Source organism: Podarcis erhardii (assembly GCF_964252035.2).
Source record: "Podarcis erhardii genome assembly, chromosome: 13".
Classification (NCBI taxonomy): Eukaryota; Metazoa; Chordata; class Lepidosauria; order Squamata; family Lacertidae; genus Podarcis; species Podarcis erhardii.
Window position 1 is genome coordinate 1,121,276 of NC_138502.1, and position 12,568 is coordinate 1,133,843.

General features: G+C 50.0%; 1 protein-coding gene and 1 long non-coding RNA gene across 2 annotated transcripts in view; both read right to left on the reverse strand.

Annotated features, from left to right (window-relative positions):
- TMEM203 (transmembrane protein 203) overlaps positions 1-10,871 on the reverse strand; it is a 105,128-nt gene extending 94,257 nt beyond the window's left edge. Inside the window, exon 1 of the mRNA XM_081835842.1 lies at positions 9,971-10,871. Within this exon, the coding sequence (XP_081691968.1) occupies positions 9,975-10,403 (429 nt within the window). The 5' untranslated portion in view covers positions 10,404-10,871 and the 3' untranslated portion in view covers positions 9,971-9,974. The remainder of the gene's footprint in view (positions 1-9,970) is intronic.
- Positions 5,191-12,568, reverse strand: part of LOC309326848 — a 101,409-nt gene continuing 94,031 nt past the window's right edge. Inside the window, exon 2 of the long non-coding RNA XR_014150387.1 lies at positions 5,191-5,354. This is a non-coding gene — a long non-coding RNA (uncharacterized lncRNA). The remainder of the gene's footprint in view (positions 5,355-12,568) is intronic.

A 12,568-nucleotide genomic window follows, 5' to 3' on the forward strand; every position in this document is an offset into this window, starting at 1 on the left:
GGCAACAGAGATTTCTTTTAAGAGTGTTTTTGTTAAGTTTTGTCCATTATAACCCAAACAGGCAAATGCATAAAAACTATTTTTTTTTAATGCTTTTTATTGAGTTTTCATTTTAAATACACCAACAAACAAACGGTTCTATGGAGCATAAAGTAGGATACATGTAAAAAGACTTGATGTTTTTGCTTGTCTGCAAATGCATAAAAACTAAACCAAACTAGGGTTGTCCTAGGCTGTTGACGTTCACAAGAAATATTCACAAGAAAAAATTTATATATATAGAGAGAGAGAGAGCTGGTTATCCGGATATTTGTGATAAAATACAGGCAGGTAAGTGGGGGGAAATAGATTTATTTTTAAAGGGGAGGGGAGGATATTCCTCCAGGGCTGTGCTCCCCCCCACAACCCCCCCCCAAAAAAAACCTTTCTTGGTTAAAGGGGCGTCAAGGTTCTGCTCAAGGTTTTCCTTCCCCAAAGGAGCCTTTCACTTCCCCCTGCAAAGTTGCGCCATTTGGCCGCATTCTATCGCTTGCAGAGATTACGGCCATCAGTGGGTGTTTCCACATGGAAACAGATGTGTGATTCACTTAAAAGTTGATAGCCGTAATAAGATAGCCAGTAGCACTTGGATCCTTAATAACGGGACCCCTGAACCACTTAATTAAGCCTCCCCCCCCACACCTGGTGCCTTCCAGGTGTTTAGGACTACAATTCCCAGTGTCCTCAGTTACTTCAAAATGCACCAGAAGGTATACAGTATAGGGACTGGGAAATATTCAAAGAATATCTAAAATCGTACTGTACGAACAATAAGATATTTGCAGAAATAGAGTGATACTGATAAGCAAGAAATGCATAAAATATAATATTGGAATTTATATATATACACACAAAACAAAATAATATGAATCTGCACAAAGAGTACAGGTAATATAAGTAGTATAATGAGAATTATTGGAAGTTATATATTTTAATTTGTCATGTAAGTGTAATATGTCGTATTTGTTTATGTCTGTTTGTTTATCTTTTCTTACTTTATTGTTCCTATTCATTTGTAGTGTTTTTTTGTTTTGTATGTTATGCAATTCATGTATATTTGTTTATGTGGGAAATTAATAAAGATTTTCTAAAAACAAAAAAACAAAATGCACCTGGAGAGATCCAGGAAGTTGCTTCCGCAGCCATTATGGGAAGGTGTTTTCTCAATGGACTGTGGACGCTATGAGTCATGAGGGTGGGGAGAGTGAGAGTGTGTGAATTCAGCAACGCTTAGTTTGTCAATGTTGTTAATATTGCTTTGTGGATTATGAGTGCTGTAATGCTTTGTGGGTTTTATAACAGGACTTTTCTTGTGGATGTACTGTTTATGTTTGAAGTTGTTTTGTTCGTAGTGTTTTGTAGAAGGTGGTTGTTTTTACTGACGATTTGTTAATTGTTTTATATAATTTACGTCGCAGTCGTGGTGTTCTACTATGTTGTCGTTTATTGGGCGTAAGCCGCTTTGTGACTTCTCGTGAGCAAAGAGTGGCGTCGTAATATAAGAAATGAATGAAATGTAATCAAGGAGGAATTAAAGAACCTTTTAATGAGGGTGAAAGAGGAGAGCGCAAAATATTGTTTGAAGCTCAACATCAAAAAAACGAAGATCATGGCCACTGGGCCCATCACCTCCTGGCAAACAGAAGGGGAAGAAATGGAGGCAGTGAGAGATTTTACTTTCTTGGTTCATGATCACTGCGGATGGCGACAGCAGTCACGCAATTAAAAGACGCCTGCTTCTTGGGAGAAAGGCGATGGCAAACCTAGACAGCATCTTAAAAAGCAGAGACATCACCTTGCCAACAAAGGTCCATATAGTTCAAGCTCTGGTTTTCCCAGTACAGTGATGCCCCGCAAGACGAATGCCTCACAAGACGAAAAACCCGCTAGACGAAAGGGTTTTCCGTTTTTCGATGCGCTTCGCAAGACGAATTTCCCTATAGGCTTGCTTCGCAAGACGAAAACGTCTTGCAAGTCTTGCGATTTTTTTCGCTCCCCCCCCTTTTGCTAAGCCGCTAAGCCGCTAATAGCCTTTTAGCCGCTAAGCCTTTAATAGCCGCTAAACCGCTAATAGCGCTAAGCCGCTAAGCCACTAATAGGGTTGCTTCGCAAGACGAAAAAACCGCTAGACGAAGAGACTCGCGGAACGGATTATTTTCGTCTTGCAAGGCACCACTGTAGTGATGTATGGAAGTGAGAGCTGGACCATCAAGAAGGCTGATCGCAGAAGAACTGATGCTTTTGAATTCTGGTGATGGAGGAGACTCTTGAGAGTCCCATGGACTGCAAGAAGATCAAACCTCTCCATTCTGAAGGAAATCAGCCCTGAGTGCTCACTGGAAGGACAGATCCTGAAGCTGAGGCTCCAAGAGGAGCCACCTCATGAGGAGAGAAGACTCCCTGGAAAAGACCCTGATGTTGGGAAAGATGGAGGGCACAAGGAGAAGGGGACGACAGAGGATGAGATGGTGGGACAGTGTTCTTGAAGCTACCAGCATGAGTCTGACCAAACTGCGGGAGGCAGTGGAAGACAGGAGGGCCTGGCGTGCTCTGGTCCAGGGGGTCACGAAGAGGCGGACACCACTAAACGACTCAACAACAATCAAAACAAAATAAAAAAATTCCTTCCAGTAGCACCTTAAAGACCAACTGAGTTAGTTCTAGGTATGAGCTTTCGTGTGCATGCACACTTCTTCAGATACACAGATACTGTGTATCTGAAGAAGTGTGCATGCACACGAAAGCTCATACCTAGAACTAACTCAGTTGGTCTTTAAGGTGCTACTGGAAGGAATTTTTTTATTTTGTTTTGACCATGGCAGACCAACACGGCTACCTATCTGTAACTTAAACAACAATCAATTATACAAACGCCAGGGTGCAAACCTGCCAGTGAAATCAAACCTGGCAGTCGAAAGGAGGGTCAAAGGTGCTGTGATGGCGGCTTAGCATAGGTTTTGCCAGAAGTGCTGGACTGCAACTTCCATCAGCCCCTCGCCAGCATGGCAAGACAGAGCCTCAAAGATGTGCTCTTCCAAACCCACATTCCCAGCATGTTCACACTCCTGTCTCAGCGACGTCTACGCTGGTTTGGTCATGCCCACAGAATAAAAGAGGGCAGGATCCCCCAAGGTTCTACAAGGAGCTGTCTTCAGAGACCAGGCCAGTTGGCAGGCCAACTCTGCATTACAAAGATGCCTCTAACATGGAAGCTGGCAAAATCAACCCCGCCGTGTGGAAATCCCTTGCAGACAATCACAGCGCCTGGGGTCAGTCAGGTTGTGCATCCATGTTGATGACCAGAGGAGGAATGGCCGCTGGGAGGAGCACGAGGAGAAGACAGCGGCCTGGTGCATCGGCAACAGCACAACCGGCCTTCATCTTCCCCGGCTGCAACAAAACATGCCTCTCCTGTAACTCTCCAATGTTTTGACCTCGCCTCCACAGACACACTGTGTCTGTTTTTTCTTCTTCAAAAAAAACAAAGATCATTTTTTCTTCTTCAAAAAAACGAAGATCATGGCCACTGGGCCCATCACCTCCTGGCAAATAGATGGGGAAGAAATGGAGGCAGTGATAGATTTTATTTTCTGGGGCTCCATGATCACTGCAGATGGTGACAGCAGTCACGAAATCAAAAGACGCCTGCTTCTTGGGAGAAAGGCGATGGCAAACCTAGACAGCATCTTAAAAAGCAGAGACATCACCTTGCCAACAAAGGTCCGTCTAGTTAAAGCTCTGGTTTTCCCAGTAGTGATGTATGAAGTGAGAGCTGGACCATAAAGAAGGCTGATCACTGAAGAATGGATGCTTTTGAATTCTGGTGCTGGAGGAGACTCTGGAGAGTCCCATGGACTGTAAGAAGATCCAACCTCTCCATTCTGAAGGAAATCAGCCCTGAGTGCTCACTGGAAGGACGGATCCTGAAGCTGAGGCTCCAAGACTTTGGCCACCTCTGAGAAGAGAAGACTCCCTGGAAAAGACCCTGATGTTGGGAAAGATGGAGGGCACAAGGAGAAGGGGACGACGGAGGACGAGATGGTGGGACAGTGTTCTCAAAACTACCAGCATCAGTTTGACCAAACTGCGGGAGGCAGTGGAAGACAGGAGGGCCTGGCGTTCTTTGCTCCATGGGGTCACAAAGAGTCGGACACGACTAAACGACTAAACAACAACAGACACACTCCTCCACTGTGCACATGACAGAAATTATAAACGAAAAAGTGCCTTAGCCCCAGCCCAAACCACTTAAATCAGCCTCTCCCCCACCCTGGTGCCCTCTGTTTTTGAACTACAACTCCCACCAGCCCTCAGGTGACACTACACACAGCATCAAATCTACCAGGAAGATATTATTCATCTGTGGGGTGGGGTGGGGATTTGCAGGGACATGCAGGAATGTGTGTTTATCCATCGAGCACGCACAGATTTCCACTGTGCATGCAAGCAAAACCCCCATTGAAAGCGAGTATGATGGATTCATCGCCCTGTTGCATGGATTCGTTTGCAGCCCTGTTGGCGTACGTTGCATAGCTGTTCAGCAAGAGATTGTGCGCCTCCTGCAGGGCAGGCCCGCTGCAGCCTTCCACACCCTTTGGCTTGCAATGCGGTTGCCTTGGCCAAGGTTATCAATCCGGTGCGATAAGAGCCAAGCCACACGCAGGCCCAATTGCCCCACGGATAAGATACCGCGATAACCCAGTGGCCTTGCTAACAGCCCTTCAAGATAACTGCACCGGGCATCCGACTCTGCAAGATAATGCGTTCTGCAGATTAATGAAAGGGAGAGGGGGAGAATTTAGGAATGCAATAAGAGCCAGGCTGCTGGATCATGCCAAAGGGGGCCCAATAATATTTATTAAGTTTCAAACAAATACAACACATACTGTAAAACCAATGAAAGAAAAAGAAAAAAAGAAATAAAACAAATATAACAAAGAATAACCAAAAATATAACCACAAACACATAAACAGTAAAAGTTAATTAATTAAGGTTCGAACTTCATAAACATATTACTTGACTTCCTCTAATCTCTTCCATCTGAATTTCCTTGTAACTGAATATCATTATTCAAAAGACAATATTCCGATTATAATCAAATTCCTTAACTTTTCTTAACATTCTATATCACATTTATTTATTTAATCCTAATTTAATCCTAGGCCTATTTAGTACTTTCAAGTAACTACTAATCTTTAATATTACAATATTTATTCAAGTAATCTTTAAATTTCTTCCAATCTTCTTGATATTCCTCTTCTTTCTGGTTGCGGATTCTCCCGGTGAGATCAGCCAGCTCCATAAAGTCCACCATCTTCATCTGCCATCTGCACGAATTTTAATAGCCAAAAAGTGAAAAACACAAGAATAGGCCACCATTCTCTTCTCACAGTGGCCGACCAGCAGGGGGTGGGCTTTGGTAATCTTTCGTAATACGGAGCCCTGCGCAAGGGCAAGATTTGGTGCCCCAAACTGGACCTTCTTAATGGTGGGTCTTCTGTTTTGTGCCCGCTTGGCTCAACACCCTGTGCAGGGGAACCACCCGCACCACCCTAAATCTGGCACGGCCAATCAGCGAAGAGGGTTCAAGCACAAAATGCCCGTTATGGGATGCCCCCATACAGGATTTGAGCACGAGAGCGAACTCTCTCCCCTCCTGCAGTTCCCAGCAAGTGGTGTTCAGAAGCGTCTCTGCCCCCAACTGTGCAGGGAAAGTTTGGCCAACATGGCAAGTAGCCATTGCTAGTCCTCCACTCCAGAAATTTGCCCAATCCTCTCTTAAAGCCATCTAGGTTGGTGGCACTCCCTGCCTGCTGCAGGAGGGAGTTCCACAGTTTAGAATGGATGCTTTTGAATTCTGGTGCTGGAGGAGACTCTTGAGAGTCCCATGCAAGAAAATCAGACCTCTCCATTCGGAAGGAAACCAGCCCTGAGTGCTCACTGGAAGGACAGATTCTGAAGCTGAGGCTCCAAGACTTTGGCCACCTCAGGAGAAGAGAAGACTCCCTGGAAAAGACCCTGATGTTGGGAAAGATGGAGGCCACAAGGAGAAGGGGACGACAGAGGACGAGATGGTTGGACAGTGTTCTCAAAGCTACCAGCATGAGTTTGACCAAACTGCGGGAGGCAGTGGAAGACAGGAGGGCCTGGTGTGCTCTGGTCCAGGGGGTCACAAAGAGGCGGACACGACTGAACGACTAAACAACAACAAAAAATCTGTTTACTTTGTGCTGTGCAAGGACTGTCAGCAGTCAATCAGCTTGGCTTTGCACAACGGCCTTTGTGGGTTTTCTTTGCTTTGAATCATGACTGGTGGTTAATGTTGAAACAGGAAGGAGGCGATGGGGCTGCCTGCTGCATAGGTGGCAGCAAAGGCAGATGTTTGGGGTGGTGCAACAGTGGCTGAACCTCAGCAGCCACAGTCCAGGGTCACCCCAAAGGTCAGGGGGATGGGGGCAGCAGCAAACAGGCCCCCTGTCACTGGCACCCCAATGCCTGCTGTAGTTGATGTTAGTAATAGGATTGTAGCATCACAGACTTGTAAAGTTGGAAGCGTCTCCCAAAGTTCCAGCTCACAGCCAAAGAATCTCCTACAGATGTCCTCCCAACCTCAGTTTAAAAGCCACTGCTTTTAAAAAAAATACACGCAACCCTTGATTTGCATAGGGGTTGCGTTCCAGGTCATTGCATGCAATAGCAGAGCATGCATAAGCCTGCCCTTCCTTGTTTTCCGGCCACTTCCAGGTCGCCATGATGCGCATGTGCATGGTCACATGTTAACTGGACGTGCATAAATTGATCGTTGCCTGTGTTGTAATTTTATGTTGTGAACCAACCTGAGATCTACAGGTGGAGGGTCATATACAAATTTAATAAATAATAACCTGGCCACAGTGATCCATGCGGCAATCACCTCCAGGCTTGACTACTGTAATTTGCTCTACGCGGGGCTACCCTTGAAGCTGTCCCAGAAACTCCAATGGGTGCAGAATGCTGCAGCGAGGCTCCTCACGGGGTCCCTGCCATGGGATCACATTCACCCAGTGCTTTTCCAGCTGTACTGGCTCCCGGTGGAGTACAGGGTCAGGTTCAAGGTGCTGGTTTTAACATTTAAAGCCCTTCACGGCCTCGGACCCTCATACCTACAGGACCGCCTCTCCCAGTATGCCCCACGGAGAGCCTCAAGGTCCATAAATAGCAACACCCTAGTGGTCACGGGCCCTAAGGAAGTTAGATTAGCTTCAACCAGAGCCAGGGCCTTTTCAACACTGGCTCCAGCCTGGTGGAACGCTCTGTCTCATGAGACCAGGGCCCTGCAGGATCTGATTTCTTTCTGCAGGGCCTGTAAGACAGAGTTGTTCCGCCTGGCCTTCGGCTTGGAGCCAATTTGATTCCCTCCCCCTTTCTTTTTTCTTTTCGTCTCTCCTCCTGCGATGAGGCTACATTTTAACATTTTAATGCTTCAATATTTTAATGTTGTATTTTAATTTTGTTTTTAAGTTGTATTCATTCAACTTATTTATATTATTGCTTGTTAGCCGCCCTGAGCCCGGCCTTGACTGGGGAGGGCGGGGTATAAATAAAAATTATTATTATTATTAATATTAATAGCAACGTCAAGCTCAGAACTGGGAGGGCTGTAACTCAGGGGCAGAGCATCTTCTTAGCACGCAGAAGTTCTCAGGATTCAGTCCCCGACAGGCCCTCGAGGAAGGGCTGCGGAAGATTCCTTGTCCAGAATCCTGGACAGTTGCTGCCTGTCATTGCAGACGATACTAAGCTGAACCAATCAACAGTCCAACTCAGTTTAAGGCAGCTCCCAGCGTTCCTGTTTAACGCAGCCCTTTATCTGGAATCACGAGAGCTAGAAACTTGGCTTTATTTGAAGCAAAGAACCACAACTCAGGGACAGGGCACCTGCTTTGCATGCAGAAGTTCGGCCAGGATCTGCAACTGGGGCTAGGAAAGATGACTGCTCTGAAAACCTAGAGAGAGCCACTGCTTTTGCCAGCCTATAAAGGCAACACTGTTAAAGCTCTGGTTTTCCCAGTAGTGATGTATGGAAGTGAGAGCTGGACCATAAAGAAGGCTGATTGCTGAAGAATGGATGCTTTTGAATTCTGGTGCTGGAGGAGACTCTGGAGAGTCCCATGGACTGCAAGAAGATCAAGCCTCTCCATTCTGAAGGAAATCAGCCCTGAGTGCTCACTGGAAGGACAGATCCTGAAGCTGAGGCTCCAAGACTTTGGCCTCCTCATGAGAAGAGAAGACTCCCTGGAAAAGACCCTGATGTTGGGGGAAATGGAGGGTGCAAGGAGAAGGGGACAGAGGACGAGATGGTTGGATGGTGTTCTCGAAGCGACCAGCACAAGTTTGACCAAACTGTGGGAGGCAGTGGAAGACAGGAGTGCCTGGCGTGCTCTGGTCAAGGGGGCCACGAAGAGGCAGACACGACTAAACAACAACAACAAAGGCAACACTGACCAAAAAGGACCACAATGGCCTGACTCAGTATAAGACAGTCTCCTGTGCTCCTGTTTTTCTTAAGCTGACTGGCAGCAGGGGCTCTCTGCGGTTTCAGGTGGGGGACATGACCAGCCTGACCTAGAGATGCTATCAGGGAGGAAAGTAAGCCAGGGGGCTTAGGCATGTAACACAACTGCAGGTATTTTTTTTTTAAACTTTTATTGTTTTTCTAAACAAACTGGTGCCATCCCACCACTCTCAAGTAAACCTTTCTAGTATCAGGGCAGACTTGAAAGGGCTGGAAGGCTTCGTTTCATTCCCGGTGGTACAATGATAAAGTGTCCTAAAAATAAATAAATTGCAAAACTGCACATGTTCAGAGAACGCTGGCAAACTTGCTTTTGCTCTATGATACCAGGAACGCAGGAGCTGGTGGGGCACACGGAATGGCCATTCCAGGATGGGCAAAGCTAAAGTGTCCACAGAATCATCACACAGTTGGAAGGACCTCCAAAGTCCTCTAGTTCAACCCCCTGCAATTCAGAAATCGCTGCTAATATTTCTCCCCGGGTTGTGTTTTTATTCTTAAATAACTACCCTGAGGGTCAAATCTTTTTTTGGGGGGGGGGGGAGGGAGGGTCCAATAGGCTCACAGGGCGGCAGAGGGTCTGAGGGCAGCACTGCAGGGTCCAAGCAAGGGCGCAAAAGCAGTCACCCCAGTACATGCAGGGTGGGCGCAGTTCCTTGCCGTAATGGCGCAGTGGGAAGGAGCAGCAGGGTGCTTTGCATAGGTGGCCGTGGAAGAGGAGCTGAGCCCTGCCGCTGCCGCCTCCTCTCTCTAGGCGGGTCCTGAGAGCTCAGCCGGGGCAGCAGGCCAGCGTTGTGTTTGTGTTGCTCTCCTCCACCTCCTCTCTGTGGCACAGTCCCGAGCGCTCTGCTGGTGTGGCAGGTGTGGACAGCGTTCTTCCTTGGTCTCGCCTCTCTCTCCTCCACCTCCTCTCCCAGGTGTGTGTGTTGGGGGATGGTGGGGGACGGTCGTTGCTTCGCTCTCCTCCGCCTCTTCTCTCTGGGCCAGATCCAAGCGCTCAGCTGCTGCATGCGTGCTTTGCTTTCTTCCGCCTCCTCTCTCTGTGCTCAGCCGCTGCTGCAGGCGGATGTGTGGGGGGGTGTCTTGCGTGCTTGCCTTTTTCTCAGTTTCTTTCCTTTGCCTTGCTTTTCTTCTTTCCTTTGCCTTGCTTTCCTTTTCACTCCCTTTGCCTTGCCTTCCTCTCCTTTCTATTTCGCTTTCACTGCTCTTCTCCTGGCTGGGCTGCGTCCTTCCCTCCTTCCCCGGGCCCCTAGTTCAGTGTTTCCCCAACCTTGGGCCTCCAGCTGTTTGGGGACTACCACTCCCATCATCCCTAGCTAGCAAGACCAGTGGTCAGGGATGGTGGGAACTGTAGTCCCCAAACAGCTGGGAAAGACTGCCCTAGTTGACCCTGCAGGCCCGGATCATCAGCAGCTGCAGCAGGATGAAGACGGGCGAGAGGAGCAGCCCGAACCACAGCTCCCGGCTCTGGCCCGCCAGCTTCTGGCCCAGCAGCACCTCGAAGACGAACTTGAGGCTCAGCAGCGTCAGCACCCACAGCAGCCGCAGCACCGCCAGCCGCTTCTCGCCGTCCTGGAAGAGCCGCACCGACACGATGGTGCTGAAGTAGGCGCTCAGCCCGTCGGCCGCGAAGAAGGCCGCCAGCACCGCCCACCAGCTCAGCGCCGACGCCGCCGACGCCCCGGACTCCCCGCCGTCCGCCTTCAGCACCAGCAGCGCCGACGCCGCCAGCAGCGCCAGCGCCTGCAGGAGCAGCTCCAGGGGCGCGAAGCCCAGCCACTGAACCAGCTCCCGCAGCGAGAACAGCATCGCCTCAGGGGGACAAGCCGCCGCTCTGCGCCTGCGCGGAGGCACGCTTCCGGTCGCCCAAGGCGGCTTCCGGCGCGCCGCGGGTGAAATAAAGCAGGGACGGAATCGCCTCAGGAGGAGAAACGAGGCTCTGCGCCTGCGCGGAGGCTCGCTTCCGGTCGCCCAAGGCGGCTTCCGGCGCGCCGCGAGTGAAATAAGGCGGGGACGTAATCGCCTCAGGAGGAGAAACGAGGCTCTGCGCCTGCGCGGAGGCTCGCTTCCGGTCGCCCAAGGCGGCTTCCGGCGCGCCGCGGGGGAAATAAGGCGGGGACGGAATCGCCTCAGGAGGAGAAACGAGGCTCTGCGCCTGCGCGGAGGCACGCTTCCGGTCGCCCAAGGCGGCTTCCGGCGCGCCGCGGGTGAAATAAAGCAGGGACGGAATCGCCTCAGGAGGAAAAACGAGGCTCTGCGCCTGCGCAGAGGCTCGCTTCCGGTCGCCGAAGGCGGCTTCCGGCGCGTGAAATAAGGCGGGGACGGAATCGCCTCAGCCGCCTCAGGAGGAGAAACGCCTCTCTGCGCCTGCGCGGAGGCTCGCTTCCGGTCGCCGAAGGCGGCTTCCGGCGCGCCGCGGGTGAAATGAAGCAAGGACGGAATCGCCTCAGAAGGAGAAACGAGGCTCTGCGCCTGCGCGGAGGTACGCTTCCGGTCTCCGAAGGCGGTTTCCGGCGCGCCGCGGGTGAAATAAGGCGGGGACGGAATCGCCTCAGCCGCCTCAGCTGCGCCTGCGCGGCGGACCCGTTTCCGGTCCCGCAAACCGGCTTCCGGCGCGCAGCTGTCAAAAGAAAGCGAGAATAGCGTCGCCTCAGGAGGAGAACCGCGGCTCTGCGCCTGCGCGGCGGACCCGTTTGCTGGAATCATAGGGTTGAAAGGGGCACCCCAAAGGTCATCCAGTCCAACCCCCTCGCTGCTAATGGTGTTAATGGCGCGCTGATTTAGAAATGAGGCCGCAGCCACGGCCTTGTTGGCTGAGCGGTGCTGCGGTTGGGAGAGGGGCCCTGGGACGATGAGGGGATAGCAATGGCCGGGCTGGAGGGGCGTGTGGCGGGCGAGGGCGCAGGATCCGCGCACTTGGAGGTGGGGTGGGGTGGGCACCAGGAGGCTCATCCTGCCTCATGCCAACTTATGCATTCCCCCCCCAAAGAGGAACTTTTATACCCCCCCCAAGGGAAAGGAGGTCTGGCCAGTAAGGAGAAGCCCCCTGCCAGATCCCTACAGGCTCCTTGCCAGTTTCTGGAGTTAAATCCACGCTGCGCAGCTGCAGACGGAGCAGCTAATTGCAGGAAGGAAATGATAGAGTCACCGAGCTGTAGCTGGAAGGACTCCCCAAGGGCCACCCACTCCAACCCCCTGCGATGCTGTTACCATATGGATGCAATGCAGCTGCAAAGTGCTAGCTTGAAAAGTAAACATGGTGGGAATGTTGGGACTGTCCGTGGGAATCAGAGGGACAGTCAACTCACAGTGCGAAGCACCGGAATTAGCTCAGAGTGTAATATGAGCTCTTCCTCTTGCTCTTGTATAGGAAGTACAGAAAGTCTTTGTCACTTGACTGCTGGAGTTTGAAGAGAGCAGTCATGTTTTTTGTAATGCTGCAGAGACAGAAATAAAGGCATGTAAATACATTTCTGTCTATCTCTTTCCCCTGCCCGGGGGGGGGGGGAAGAGGGGGGGTGTTCTTCTCACGCTGAGAAGGATCACCTATTGCGACCTCGCCTGGATCTTGCTGGGGAATGCAGCCAGGGAGGTCAACAGGAGATCAAGCCGGGTGCCTGGGAGAGTTGCCAGTTTCTCCTGATAAAGGCTTGATTTCCGACAGATGCTACTGGGTTGCCGTTTATAATTTTATTATGTATTTTGTGGTTTTATATCTTGATTTTATTCTGTGAGACCCCTGGCATATAAATTCAATAAATAAAATAAATGCCGGAATCACAGCTAAACAATCCCAGGCAGTAAGCCATCCAACCTCTCTTTAAAATCTCATGTTTGTCGTGATATTTTAATGATGGTTTTAAAACTGCTTTTTAAGTGTCGGAGGGCTCTCACCCTCAGAAAGTTGTTGCTAATGTTTGGACAGAATTCCTCGTGTAATATGAATCTGTTGGTTTTTATTATCTGTTGTAATA